Below are 13,841 nucleotides of genomic sequence, written 5' to 3' on the forward strand. Positions count from 1 at the left end.
TGTGAACCCTTTCTGAATGTTGACGCAATGGAGGTTGAAGGTCCATCATTGTCGAGGGCAGGACCAGCAGTGACTAAGGGGAAAGGCTTGGCAACCAGTGTCCACCTTTTTAAGCCAATTTGCAAGAAATCAAGAAAAAAGCATTCAGTTGCGCAAGAGATGTCCGACTCTTTGAAGAGCATCTCAGATGTTATTGTTGAGAGTAGAAGTGTAAGTACATGTATGGATATTGCTTCCACAGCAACTACTCAGGTTAAAGCAATTCTGGATATGGTGTTGAGTCTTCCCGAGGTGCACTCGGGTCATTACCTTCACTTGTTCAGCACCCTCTACTTCATGGAAAAAGAGTGGGGTAGGCACATGTTTGCTGCACTTGGCGATGACAATGACGTCCAACTGAAGTGGCTAGAAAAAGAGTACCAAAGGCACCCTGAATTTCATTTTTAGTGAAGGAAAGGGGATTGTCTTGATAGGAACATGGGCTTGGTGTAGTAATCGGATTTTTAGTGTTGTACCTGTTGCACTATTTTTTTCTTTTTTTTTATTGGTAGAAACTAAAGCTTACCATGGGTGTGTATGTAAGATAATTCTCATCATTCCTATGTCAACTTCTTGGTATATTTATATATGTTTTCCCAATGCCTCTTTTAGCTGACTTTTTTGTATTTTTTATGGTTATGCACTGTTATTTGTGGTAAAATTTGATGATGCTCATTTATGATTGGAAAGAAGAAGCCATGGGATATATATAATTGTTGAAGCATGTTCTGTGTGCTTTGGTTGTTTTTTGGTTCTGTCAATAAGTCTGCTGCAACATTTTGTTCATTAAGGATGCCTATTTTTTCTGCCCTTGCTTTGTTTGTGAGATCTTTGAGGTAATTTTCTCAATAAGCTGTTTGGATCCTAAGAAACTGAAAATATGTTTTGTTTTTAGTTTTTTTTTTTTTTTTGAATCACGTGTTCGATATTTCTCTTAGGTTGATATTACTGGATCTGTATATATCAGGAAAAAGATGTTAATTTTTTATGTATTTGTATGCGAAATGTTTTAGAGCTTATAGAAAGCTTTGGATGTAGGTAATAAATTTTGATGCTTTAGTTAATATATTGTCTCTCGTTGAAATGAATGTGTTTGTGCATTGAATATTTGAATGCGTGTATGTGGTTCACTACAAGAAGTATTTCAACTGCAGGAGCTAGATACTAAAGAAACGCATGATGTAACTGTCATTCCATTGAAAGAATTGCATTTGGATCGCGTACCCAAATTGAAATGTGTATGGAATAAAGACCCCCAAGGAATTTTTAATTTTCCAATCCTTATTGGCTCAGGCCCCTTATTGTTTGTTCTACAAAAAGGATCATGTAATATTTGGAACTTGCAAACTTTTGTGGTGATGGGGATGACTGTGTGTTATTTGTTCCCTGATTATATCAAATTCTTTACTCTCTCTTATCTTGAAGCTGTATGAGTGGGTGGGAGGAGCTTACTGGATTCTTCTTTTTGCATTACAGATTGATTAGTTAGAGCAGTTATCATTTGCGAAATGACCATTTATATTTCCTTTGTTTTATATGGTATTTTGATATCAGTTCAATTTTGTTGTTTTATAAAATTTATAATAATAAATATGTTTAGGAAACGGTTGGTGTCTTGTTCTATCACGATCAAGTCTTTGGATCTCCTTTGCAGGCTGAAGTTACCATTTCAAAGCTAACAGAGGAGAGGAGTTCAAGCATTCAGATATAAGAGCCTAACAAAGAGAAACTTGTAACTTCTTGAACTCCATTCTTTTCTTATAGTTTCTTTTGGTATGCTTAAAGTCGGTGAGTTCTGCCATAAGCATTGCAATGCTTCTTTTTTCCCCCTCCTAGTGCAACGGGATTTATCAACTTATATGTTCACTATCTGCATATCAGTGAGTATTAAGTTTATTAAAAAGTTTTAGGTCCTGCCCCTTTCTGTAGAGACCAGCAGCTCACTTGTCCCCAATTTCTTTTTAGCATCCATGAATTCCTCCTTTGCTTTTCCAAAAAAAAGAAGAAGGATGGTATAGCTTTGAGTACTTTTAAATTTTTAATAGCACCTCTAAGAAAAATGACTCAGATGAAAGGAAAATATATTTTTGACCCAGCTGGAGAACTTTTCTTCTAGAACTGCCTTTAATTTATCTTTCTCATGGTGCTGAGTTTGTGATTCTGAGAAACTCATTACTTTGTCTGTGGGAGAAGATCCTATTATTATGCATACAAGGTTTTTGTATTAGGATGTATAGTGTATCTCTATGAAATATTAACAGATGGCGTGGCTTTGCTAAATGTGAGCTTCATTTGCAACCACTGTGGTGTGCCTTTTCAAGTAACTAAAGAGCAGGTGGTACCTTTAATTCAAAAACAACAAAAGAGAGAGTCAATATTGTACTGGTCTGTTTCATAACATTATATATAGCATAGTATTACATATTAAACTATACAAATTGAACTCCAGGGCTGCGCGTTTGACTGATTGTAGCCATTTATTAGCCAACTTTTTCTATGATGTGCAAATGCTTCACTTACCCCCCTTAATGACTATCTTATCGCTTTACTTTGTATTAAACATGCCATTACTTCTTTAATGAGGCATTTGCGTTTTTCTTTCTCCATATCTTGCAAGCAGAATTGAGCAGAAGAGGACAGATCAGAGGAGACTCTCAAGAGTCGGATTTCCTCTTCTATTTGTTTGTATGGTAGCCATCACCAATGTTGTGCTTGGTTACCTTTTAGACCCTCTAACACTTTAGAAAGCATCAACACTATATGATTAATTCCTAGCTAGTTAATTAAAGATATAGGTATAAGAATCTCTTCCTAATTATAAATTTTCACTTATATTTTAGTCAGTATGTTCTTTCTAGCCAATTTACTCTTAATGGAATATAACTTACATAATAAAAGTGTGTTGTGTCTGTGAGTATACTAGTTTCTTTTAATTTTCACTCTGGCTACCAAAATTTTATTGAGCGGCTAGGCATGGTTTTTGAATTCATTATCAGCTCTTTACTCAACACCACCTTTCACTAGCCATAACGAATTGATAGGCCATTGGTTGGGTCAATTTCTATTCAGTTTGAAGTTTGTGCTTCCAAAAACTAGAAAGGAGCATGAGGCTTATAAATAACGGACACACAGAAACACTTTTAGGAAAAAAAAAAACACTTTTCTAAAGTCAGCAAACAACAACTAGACCAAACTCAAGCCTTTTCTCTGGCTGTAAACTGTAAGTGATATCAAAACTCAAAACAAAAAGCCTTTATTTTCAAGTTCTGTTATCACTTCTCATGTTTCTTCATCTGGGTTTCTCTTTATTGGAAATCTCTCTATGCCCTTTCTTGCTTTTATTTTTTTATTTGTTTTTTTCATCTTTCATAAGCATTACAATCTTTCATTTGATTTATTTTCTTGCTAAATAATCATATTTTGATAGGTTTAGGGACAAGGAAATGGGGTACATGTGTATTTTCCTTGCTTTTTAAGTGGGAAACACAGACAAGAAAAAAAGGGGTTTGTGTATTGATTGTGGAAAGTTGGTTGGGGATTTTGGGCATCTGGGTTTTTTCAGAATAGTATAAAAGTTTGATTTTTTAATTTTTTAATTTTTTTTGTGGTGGGTTTTGATGAAAGTGAGGGATTTTGTAGGTTTTTAATGAGGGCATAAAGCTTCATGTGGGTTTTTATGTTGGGTTTTTGAGACTGATATATAAAATTTTTTGGTTTTTGACTTTCAAATGAGAAAGGGTTTTTGGCCCCCCTTTTTGTTCTGGGTTTTCTAGTGTGGCATTATTGTTGGACAGGGTTTGTGAAGGTTTTGGTAAATAAAATTAACTTGAGATTAATTTGTAATGTCCTTCCACCATCCAAGTTAATTTCCAAAATATTAGATTAACCTCAAATTCAGATGCTGGTTAGTGCTCACAGATTTTGTTTTTGTTGTAATTAAGGATATGCACTGCAAATGATTTCATAGTTTAGTATTGATTGCAGAATTTTGATATTTGGGGTGCAGATTGCAAATGCCCATTTAGATGTAATTGACCCACAATTTCAAAAGTATACCATGCTTTATTTTCCAATAATGCACTCTAAGGCATCAGCTTGGTTTTCCTTTTCCACTTTAAAAGTCATCTCTGTCTGTTGCTTTGACAATTAAAGCCTGTGAATTTGACACTCAACTTTTGAATGCCTCCACTACTATTCACTTGCTCTCAGAAACTAGTCACTTTCTTCCCAAAAATTAAAAAAACAATAACATTTCCAAAACAGAACCTATAAAACTACCAAAGAATAACACACTGTAAAAAAGAACTAATTAACACTTCCAAAGTTGATATATAATTCTTTTAGTATAGTTCCACCTTGTGCTTATGGTTTAGCAGTTTAATCAACTGGTTTTAATGTCTATTATTTGTTCTATAACCAGTGCTTATACTATTTTCTGTTTATTATTTCTTCTTGGTTTTCTAGCATTTGATATCTTAACACTTTCAAGGCTTTGAATTTTAAGCTCGACTTCATACAGGTCATTGTTCAATAGCTGTAAAGCAATCTGAAGTTATACAAAACGATGGATTTGCTAAACGACTCATTTGATTTCCAGCAGTGAGTTTCTATACTTTCCCCTTTAGATGTGAATCTACAATTTTTAGAAATCTTGGATGAAATAGTGAAAGCATATGCTTAGGATTATTAATTTATTGGTACCATCATAGTTTGAGCCTAATACTAATATTCAATAAAATGTAACAATTTGTTTTTAGCCTACATATTATAGTATCACATTCGTATTTGTACATGCAATTAAAGTCGGTAACATATGCAGGGACGCAGACTTCTACCTAAACGACTCATTTGATTTCCAACAGTGAGTTTCTATACTTTCCCCTCTAGATGTGAATCTACAATTTTTAGAAATCTTGGATGAAATAGTGAAAGCATATGCTTAGGATTATTAATTTATTGGTATCATCATAGTTTGAGCCTAATACTAATATTCAATAAAATGTAACAATTTGTTTTTAGCCTACATATTATAGTATCACATTCGTATTTGTACATGCAATTAAAGTCGGTAACATATGCAAGGACGCAAACTTCTACCTGAGCGACAACATTGTACTCGTAGCATATCTAGCCGTGTGTGCATATCTAGCTTACGTGGAGACCTATATGACCAAAGCAAATTGCATACGAATATACAAACAAGGTATGAATGGATACAGTACATATTAACTGGAAATGAGAAGAAATGTCGAAGACAGTTTAGAATGTCAAGCCATGTGTTTGGACAATTGTGTAATACACTGCGCCAGTATGGATATAACGGTATCAGAAGAGTTTGTTTGGAAGAGTCTCTGGCAATGACATTGGTGGTACTTGGTCATGCTGAGGGTAACAAAATGGTGCAAGATAGATTTCAGCACTCGGGTGAGACAGTGCATCGACACGTGGCTACGGTAGTTACATTGTTAGCCAACGTTATGGCAGCGGACATTATCAAGCTTGCTGATCGTACATTTCGGGACGTGCCAGAACATATTCAGCATTCATATCGATATTAGCCACATTTCAAGGTACTTTGTGAATTTGGTATCTTGACTTGATTTTATTCAAATTATCTTTATTTTCCAATATCACGTATTTCATTTCACATGGTATTTTTGTGGCAACGGTTAGGGTTGCATTGGTGCGATTGATGGAGTCCACGTCCCCGTGGTCATACCAGTTGATGAACAACACCCGTACTATGGTAGGAAGGGGATCACCACAACAAATTGCATGTGTGCATGTGACTTTGACATGAAGTTTACATTCGCATGTGTTGAATGGGAAGGGTCAGTGCATGACACGAGGATTTTTTTAAGTTGCCTCAATAATGAGAGTTACAACTTCCTAAAAGCTCCAGCTGGCTTGTAAATATGCAGTTTAATTACAGTATTAAAGTATGCATTAATATAGTGAAAATCTTAATGTAATAAACGTGTTCATTTGTAGGAAAGTATTATCTGGTTGATTCAGAGTACCCTATGAGGAAAGGGTTCCTTACACCATTTAATTATCTCCATTCATCATTCCGTTCGGTCATAGAACGAACTTTTGGAGTTTGGAAGAGTAAATGGAAAATTTTGAGAAATATGTCAGCCTTTTGTATACGCACTCAAGGTCGCATCATTGTTGCTACAATGGTTATTCGCAATTTCGTTAGAGCACATGAGATAAATAATGACGTTGAACGTTCCAGATCTACAGGGGGCACATCTGGACATAGTGAGAGAGGTCATTACAATGGCACATGCAATCTCAATGTTGGACGAACCTGAGATGAAACAGGTTCATGACAATATCACAACATCGATATGTGCAGACGATAACTGATTATGGTGACCATTATTTTTGGAGCTGAAGCAAGTTAGTGTGGTTGAAAATACCATTAACATTATGGAAATTATTTTGTGGGAACTTTAACTGATGGTTCACAAACTTCAATAATGTAATACCATTTATTATTGTATTGTTAGTAAGCAGAACTGAGGGCTTTAAAAACTTGATTGTAATACCTTTGATTTATGCATTTTTATATATTCATTACATGTGAAACTCATGGTAAGCTTTAGTTTCTACCAATAAAAAAAAAAAAAAAAAATAGTGCAACAAGTACAACACTGAAAATCCAATTACTACACCAAGCCTGTGTTCCTATCGAGACAATCCCCTTTCCTTCACTAAAAATGAAATTCAAGGTGCCTTTGGTACTCTTTTTCTAGCCACTTCAGTTGGACGTCCTTGTCATCGCCAAGTGCCGCACACATGTGCCTACCCCACTCTTTTTCCATGAAGTAGAAGGTGCTGAACAGATGAAGGTAATGACCCGAGTGCACCCAAGGAAGACTCAACACCATGTCCAGAATTGCTTTAACCTGACTAGTTGCTGTGGAAGCAATATCCATACGTGTACTTACACTTCTACTCTCAACAATAACATCTGAGATGCTCTTCAAAGAGTCGGACATCTCTTGCGCAATTGAACGCTTTTTTCTTGATTTCTTGCAAATTGGCTTGAAAAGGTGGACACTGGTTGCCAAGTCTTTCCCCTTAGTCACTGCCAGTCTTGCCCTCGATGATAATGGACCTTCAACCTCCATTGCGTCAACATTCACAAAGGGTTCACATTGGGGGTCAACAAAGTTCGTGCTATCAACGGAGTCCCCAGACCCTTCGGTGGTTTCCTTTGGTATTTGACCGCTCATGCAAAACGCATTTTTCCCCGATGCAACCGTGCCTCCAAACATGATGTTCAGGAAGTCACAATTCGGCAAACCTTTATTTTTAAAGGTTTTTGCATTAGGACATGCCTACATATGAACAACCAGTAATTAGAACACAATAATATAAAGTTGTAGACAGTAAAGATTTTCACAATTATGTAAAGTGAACTAACCGCAATCTTTCGGGTCCACCACTCATCACTGGCCTCAAACATCCCCAGTTCTAGCATCATAACCCAACCCAGTGTCATTGTCAAAACACTCGTTATACTACTTCCACCCTTTTTTCAGATGATTCCATTTGTTTTTAATCTACAGGTGAGTCACCACTTTTCCCATGGCACCCAACTGCTCAATCACTGCATCAACCCCAGTTTTGGTCAAAAATCCTCCTTTCCTCTTGCTGTCTATAACTTGAGCAGCACAGAACTCACAAAAAGCTTGTAGTTCCTTAGGTTCTTTCCAGTCAGCTCTCGGATCATTACTACCATCGTCTTTCGATTTCTTCTTAACCATTTTTGTTACAACTTCCTTCTATACTCATTGAGGCATTTCAACAAACAGCTCATGTGCATATCATTTTTCAATTAGGATGCCCACATGAAAAATGAAAAGTAAACTCACATATATCCAAATACAACATAGGTAGGAAGAGACACAATGGTATTACACAAAGGATCAAGAAATCCACATACTAGTGTCATGGAAAATTGTAAAGAACCACACACAAACGTTGAACACAAAAAACCACAGATTGATGAAGCTTCATGGAAAATAATACATTAATACACCAACAGATCAGAGAGCATGAGAAGTTAGACACAACTTACTGGTGAATGCAGAGACCCACAGTGGCGGCAATGATGTCCCAAGCAGAGAAAAGGTGAGCTACTACTGATGAAGAACAGAGGGGATCTTTTCAGAGAGTTCCGCGTAATGGGTTTGCTTGTACCGTGTGTGCTCTGTTTTGATGGTTTTGTGGTTGTTGGGTAGGTGCAACTCATTGAAGATGATTCGGACTTCTCATTGAAGAGCCTTGAAGGCATTCTGCCATGGTGGTTGAGAGAAAAGATCCCAGAAGAAGAGAATGAAAAGAGCCGTTGAGAGTTGCGCACCATTTTGATCTCAAAATTCTCCAACTAATGCTTGTGCAATGAACAAAGCTGCGTAGTATTTTCATCAGAGTTGAGCACACCGTTGTTCACATAACTTGCAAACTAGCATGAACAGCGCAAGAGCCTTGACCATTTTAATGAAACGGTGCGTCTCTATGAGATTGGTGTCCAAGAACAGTACTAAAACACGTGTTTGGATTAATGAAACGGTGCGTACTACTTGCATTTGAGCTCTTTTCAGCTTGCGTTTCCTCAGCTTTCAGCTTGCGTTTCCTCAGCGTATAGCGTGCCAAGCATTTTCGAAACATAAATGCAAAACATGGGTCAAATCGTAGATCCTAAACACATACTAAATCGATAGAAAAGTAAGATTGAAATTTCCAACTGGGCTTTGACTATATTATTAGCTACTTAAAAGCTCAGTCCAATGAAACTAGTTCTGAAGGGGAAAAAGGGTATGAAAACGTGTCTTTCATTTGCTACGGTTACTGATTCTACTGAAATCCACAGTCTTTGGGCCATTTTTATATCAACCTTAGCCCATTCCTTATTTAAAGTTGGGCTAGGACTACAAATGTTCTACACCTTTAATAAATTAACAAGTCCTCAATTTTTCTATGTGATTAGTTGGGCCAACTGGGAATTTCACTTTTTTAATAGTGGCGAATTTGGGTTTGGTCAATCTATAGTATCACTAAAAGCCTTCGGCCTAAATTTTAGACGCATGTATTATACTATGAACGATGGTATTAAGTAAAGAGAAAACATTCTATCAGGCTGTGGCGTAAAACCAGTGTTTTACGCCAGCCAATAGATGTTTGCCACATCAGAGTTCACTTAAAGAAACAATATGAACTCAAAAATAAAAAAGAGTTCACGCTCACAGCTTCCTCTGCTTCCTTCACGCCATTCCTCCGCTTCCTTCACGCCGAACCTCCACCACCGCCCCACAGATCGCCGGAGCAGAACGAGGAGAAGAAGAAAGAGTTCTCTCCGTGCCCTCTGCTTCCTCCTCTGGGGCTGTACCGTCCTTTGCTTGCCCAAACCTCCACCACACCACACACTGGAGCTCACTGCCACAGAGTTCGCCGGAGCTGTGCATGGAGCTTGGAAACAAACCGGAGCCACCGTGAGCCACGATGCAAAGGTTTGTTTTTCATGATTTTCCCTTTTCCTCAATTTGGATTTCGAATTATTGATGGGTTTTTCTGTTTTCTGGGTTTATGGGTTCAGTACAGTTGTGTTTGGGATTTTGGGTTTTGGAATTGGAGTTTAAGGGTTCTGGGTATTGCTAGTTTTGTGCTAATATTGCTCATTACTAATAGCTTGAGGTTTTGTGCTAATTTTGGGTTTTGTGCTAATATTATTAGTCTTTGAATTGTTATTGCTGGGTGTGATTTTGAGAAGAGAAAACATTATTGATGGGTTTTTCTGGGTTTATGGGTTTATCAAACCTGTGGATGTTTGAGGAGGACAGGGAATATTGGGATGTTTCTGTGTATGTTCCTGGTTTTTGGATTCCTAAACCTGTTGATTTCTCCCACTCATTGGGTGATCACTTGTCCAAGAATTTAGTGGAGTGCCTATCTGCTCTGAGAACTCGTATCGTTATAGAAAAAACTTGATATTGCTTTACTAATTGTGAGACCTCACTTATTGAAACATTGGATAATTTTGTTGTTTGTAGGAGGTTCAACCTTAGCTGATCTTCAGCGGGCTCTGGAAGATTACTTGCCTGTTCTTTTAGGACTAGTTAAAGATGGAAAAGCGTGTATTAGTGCCACTATGATTTGAATGTTTTAACTATTTTGGATAATTCATAATAGTGGCGCTTATCTGTTATTTGCAGGAAGCCATCTACAATACAAGGTACAATTTGTATGGGCAAATCAGGAGGATGACGCGGAGGTGGGAGTATAGGACTAATCTATCAATTTTCAAATTTCTGTTCTGCCTTTGATTTCTAGTTGTCATTACATCCCTCCTTCGTTTAGTGGAATTGATGTTTTTATATGGATCAATACTTTTGTAGGAAACCGGCATGTCTAATGCTTGGTATGAGGTGTTGTCAGTTTTGCACTTGATGGCAATGCTTTTGAAACATTCCATGATCAATTGAAGCACCATGTATCTTGAACTCAACTTAGGCTAATGCAGCAATGGAGTGCTTGTTTTTTTTCCATCTTTTTGGTCAGATGGTGGAGAAACTGTCAAAAATGGAGCTAGAACAATGGGCCACTACGTCTAATCTGGAATGCAAGAATAAATCTTGACATAAAAACTGCTAAGAATATGAAGTTTTGGTGCTCTGCCAGGAAAATAGTAGCTCTATCAAAGATGGCCTTCTCGGTTGTAACTGAATTTTTTCAAAGTAGAACCTGTTACAAGCATTCCATGATGTATTGAAGCCCTATCTTGTTGTCAATAGGCTAATTTTAAGTATCATTGAAACATTGAATGTATTTTATAATTTTGACTCCTAGAGTAGTTTCATTGTTCATTTACAAAAACTTTTACAAGGATTTAGAGTACAAACCAAGAAGAATGTAATAAAATTTAGTTTTTATTTATTTTTTATATATTAGTTTTACTACTAAACTGTAATTGATTGTGTGCCTTTATATTTCTAATTTCTTGTAATGTTTCAAATTGAACAATTTTGATGTTGCCCATACAGTCATGAATTGATGCAAGAGTTTTATCCAATAATGAACAAAACTTTATTGAAATGTATACTTTGATTACAAGGCTATTAGAACAAGAGCCCTAATTAAATACATAGTCATGGGCAATGATTTATTTCCCTCAATAGGAACCTAAAACTTGCATTCACAAATTCTGTAAGGATGCAAGTTGAGGCCGAAGTGTAATGAATAAGATAATACCTAAGCAAAATCTTCCATTCAAAACAATTTTTGAATCATACAAGTGGCTGCTAAAGGTAAATGTTGAAGTTTATGTATCCAAAAGAAAAATATATTTCTACAATACTTCTTAATGGTAGAACTTATGCGAGAACAACAAAATACAACCCAATCATAACCCAAGACGTAATCAAAGCAATCCTAAACTTGTGCACTTTCTCCTCAGCAATTCAGGCTGCGACTCTATACTTCTCAGATCTGCGCTTGGCTATCCGTTCCCGCTCTAATGCTTCTGTTTCCATTTGTCGTGCATTGTTCCTCTCAATTTTGGCTGCTTTTGCCTCGGCTGCCAGTCTCGTAAACCTTTCCCACACAATATTGATGAACTTGATGTGCTCAACTCGCAGTTCTTTGTAGCACCTTTCTTCAAGATACTTCGCAATCTGTTTAAAAAAGTACCAAAAATATTCAGCACTGGGCTCACTAATTTCAATGAAAGTCACTTTTATTGGGAGACACAAGTAGAACAACAAATTTAGAGACCATACCTTTGGGATCCGAACCAGGTTTTTTACAGCATATTCACATAACGTAACAATTTTTCTTTCATTTGGAGGGCCATCTTGCCACATATTTTGTTCATTTTTCTAGTTATTGATAGGTGGAAATAGTAAAATAGACTAAATTTCCAGGCAAAAGATCTATTAAGAAACACTTCGAGTAGCTAAGTATCAAACTCATAATACTTAAACTCAATTTAATTTCCTATATAACTAAGATAGAGTAGGACTAAAGACTCAAGCTTTCTTTGACCAAACAAAAAAGGAAAAACTTGTGGAAAGAAGGATAATGAAAGACAAAATATAGACACATTTATGTCACTCAAGGATGAGACAACGCACATATTTGCTTCAAAGACTAGCATCATTCTTAAGCATATTAACCAGTTTCAGATCCTATTCCGAGATCCAATGATCCAATCAGAGGGCTAGCATTCCAAAACAAACAAATGGTAGCGAAGGTCAAGGCCAGCTTTTCTTTAAAGAAAAGCCATTCCAAGGGTGATACGCGAAAAAGACATGCATAATCTTTGCTTCAAAGAAGGAAGCATATTGTCCTAGTCATGGGAATATAATGGCACTACAACTAACTTTTGTTAAATAAGAGCATAAGCCACAGTGACACTAGTACTACAAAATCTAATAGTCACATTGACAACCACTAGTTAGATTTAATCTTAATCAAGGCTTAGCTACCTTGGATGTCTGTAAGCTCAACCACACCATAGACATAGCACCTTATAGGCTTATATTACACTATCAGAAATTAAACCATAGGAATACTAAAAAATTAACACATTTAAGCAACAGATCAGAAAAAGATACTCACAAGAGACTTTAGAAAGATTTCTGCAAGCAATTTTTTGTATCGCTTAACGGGTTGTCGAGAGCTTGATCTCAAAGCAGGACAACAAACACACATGCTGGGAAAATCTTTCTGGAGATTAACCCCATTTTCCTACAATTTTTTTTAAGACAAACAAAAACATAAGGAAAAACATAGTCAAAAACCCCAAGCAAAATAGATAAAAATGTTACCAAAACAAAGCACAGCAAAGATTAACCCACTAGTCCAGCAGAAAAGCTTAGTGGAACACAAAACAAAGATAAATTAGCACATTCCCAGAAACTGCAAGTTTTCTTTTTTATTAACAAAAAAGAGAAAAAGGAAACAACCCAACAAGAAAAGCAAAAAACAAATGAAGTTCGCAGCCATTGGGGCTGTAAAGGACAAACATTGAGCTACTCATTTCCAGAGATATAAATTGTAAACCCCCAAAAAAGGCCAAAACAAGAATGAAGAAAAGAGAGGTAAAATCACCAGCACAAAATAAATGAATTAACCAAAACATCTGAAGCTACACAAGAACATGAGAACAAACATGAATCATACATATTCCAAAGTTACACAAGCTAAAAGTCTTTTTAGAAGCACCCAGAACCAAATGTGAAGCACTTAACAGAGAAAATTCATAACTTTCCTAGTTTAAAAACCCAACTAGAAAAGCCCAAATAAAAACTGATCAAAAAAAAATCTTATCTTTAGCAAAACCTAGAAGACCCATTGGAGTGAAAAGCATAGAGAAAACAAGAACTACACGTACTCTAGCACTGTAGAGACAGATCTGGCGGTTTGAAACTACAAAACTCCAACTGGATTTTTGTTCAAAGGTTTTAACTTTCATCATTAGGACTAATAATAACCCTTTGAATACAAATTACAAGGATTTAAGCATTTTGATACAATAGACAAAAAATGCAGGCAATATAAAAACTGAATTTTAATTAAAACTCATAAAATTCCAGACTTAGAACTAATAATAAGCATAATTCTGCAACCATTACATTTCCCATTACCAAAAACACACACACAAAGCCGCTAAATAGATTCTTTGACAATGAATTTCAGAATAACTACCTTAGGGAAATAGTTGGCTGGAATAGCCGGAGTAGCGTGTTCAAGAACCACTCCAAGAACAGTCGGACTTCAACAGAGACAAA

General features: G+C 36.3%; 3 protein-coding genes across 3 annotated transcripts; 2 read left to right on the top strand and 1 right to left on the bottom strand.

The window, feature by feature from the left end:
• The first annotated feature begins 5,114 nt into the window (after positions 1-5,114).
• LOC126690332 (uncharacterized) lies at positions 5,115-6,356 on the top strand. Its single transcript, XM_050385440.1, has 2 exons — positions 5,115-5,547; positions 6,031-6,356. Exons 1-2 carry the CDS (start codon positions 5,115-5,117, stop codon positions 6,354-6,356), a joined length of 759 nt encoding a protein of 252 aa, XP_050241397.1.
• Positions 6,357-8,137: 1,781 nt separating this feature from the next.
• Positions 8,138-10,986, top strand: LOC126690333 (uncharacterized). The gene is made up of 5 exons (XM_050385441.1): positions 8,138-8,184; positions 9,193-9,563; positions 10,104-10,177; positions 10,265-10,324; positions 10,449-10,986. Exons 1-5 carry the CDS (start codon positions 8,138-8,140, stop codon positions 10,533-10,535), a joined length of 639 nt encoding a protein of 212 aa, XP_050241398.1. The 3' UTR covers positions 10,536-10,986.
• Positions 10,987-11,112: 126 nt separating this feature from the next.
• On the bottom strand, positions 11,113-12,461 carry LOC126689294 (protein SEMI-ROLLED LEAF 2-like). The gene is made up of 2 exons (XM_050384441.1): positions 11,829-12,461; positions 11,113-11,723 (listed from the first exon to the last, which is right to left on the bottom strand). Exons 1-2 carry the CDS (start codon positions 11,910-11,912, stop codon positions 11,511-11,513), a joined length of 297 nt encoding a protein of 98 aa, XP_050240398.1. The 5' UTR covers positions 11,913-12,461; the 3' UTR covers positions 11,113-11,510.
• Positions 12,462-13,841: the final 1,380 nt, after the last annotated feature.

This window comes from Quercus robur, chromosome 6 (genome assembly GCF_932294415.1).
Source record: "Quercus robur chromosome 6, dhQueRobu3.1, whole genome shotgun sequence".
Classification (NCBI taxonomy): domain Eukaryota; kingdom Viridiplantae; phylum Streptophyta; class Magnoliopsida; order Fagales; family Fagaceae; genus Quercus; species Quercus robur.

Bases quoted from the DNA above. Each gene is read 5' to 3' on its own strand.
- LOC126690333 (XM_050385441.1), top strand. From the start codon at position 8,138: ATGCAGAGACCCACAGTGGCGGCAATGATGTCCCAAGCAGAGAAAAG. The intron at 8,185-9,192 runs GTGAGCTACTAC...ACATTCTATCAG, and splicing joins ATGTCCCAAGCAGAGAAAAG to GCTGTGGCGTAAAACCAGTG. The intron at 10,178-10,264 runs GGAAAAGCGTGT...CTGTTATTTGCA, and splicing joins TTTTAGGACTAGTTAAAGAT to GGAAGCCATCTACAATACAA.
- LOC126689294 (XM_050384441.1), bottom strand. From the start codon at position 11,912: ATGTGGCAAGATGGCCCTCCAAATGAAAGAAAAATTGTTACGTTATGT. The intron at 11,724-11,828 runs GTATGGTCTCTA...TTTTTTAAACAG, and splicing joins ACCTGGTTCGGATCCCAAAG to ATTGCGAAGTATCTTGAAGA.
- LOC126690332 (XM_050385440.1), top strand. From the start codon at position 5,115: ATGCAAGGACGCAAACTTCTACCTGAGCGACAACATTGTACTCGTAGC. The intron at 5,548-6,030 runs GTACATTTCGGG...GTTCATTTGTAG, and splicing joins CATTATCAAGCTTGCTGATC to GAAAGTATTATCTGGTTGAT.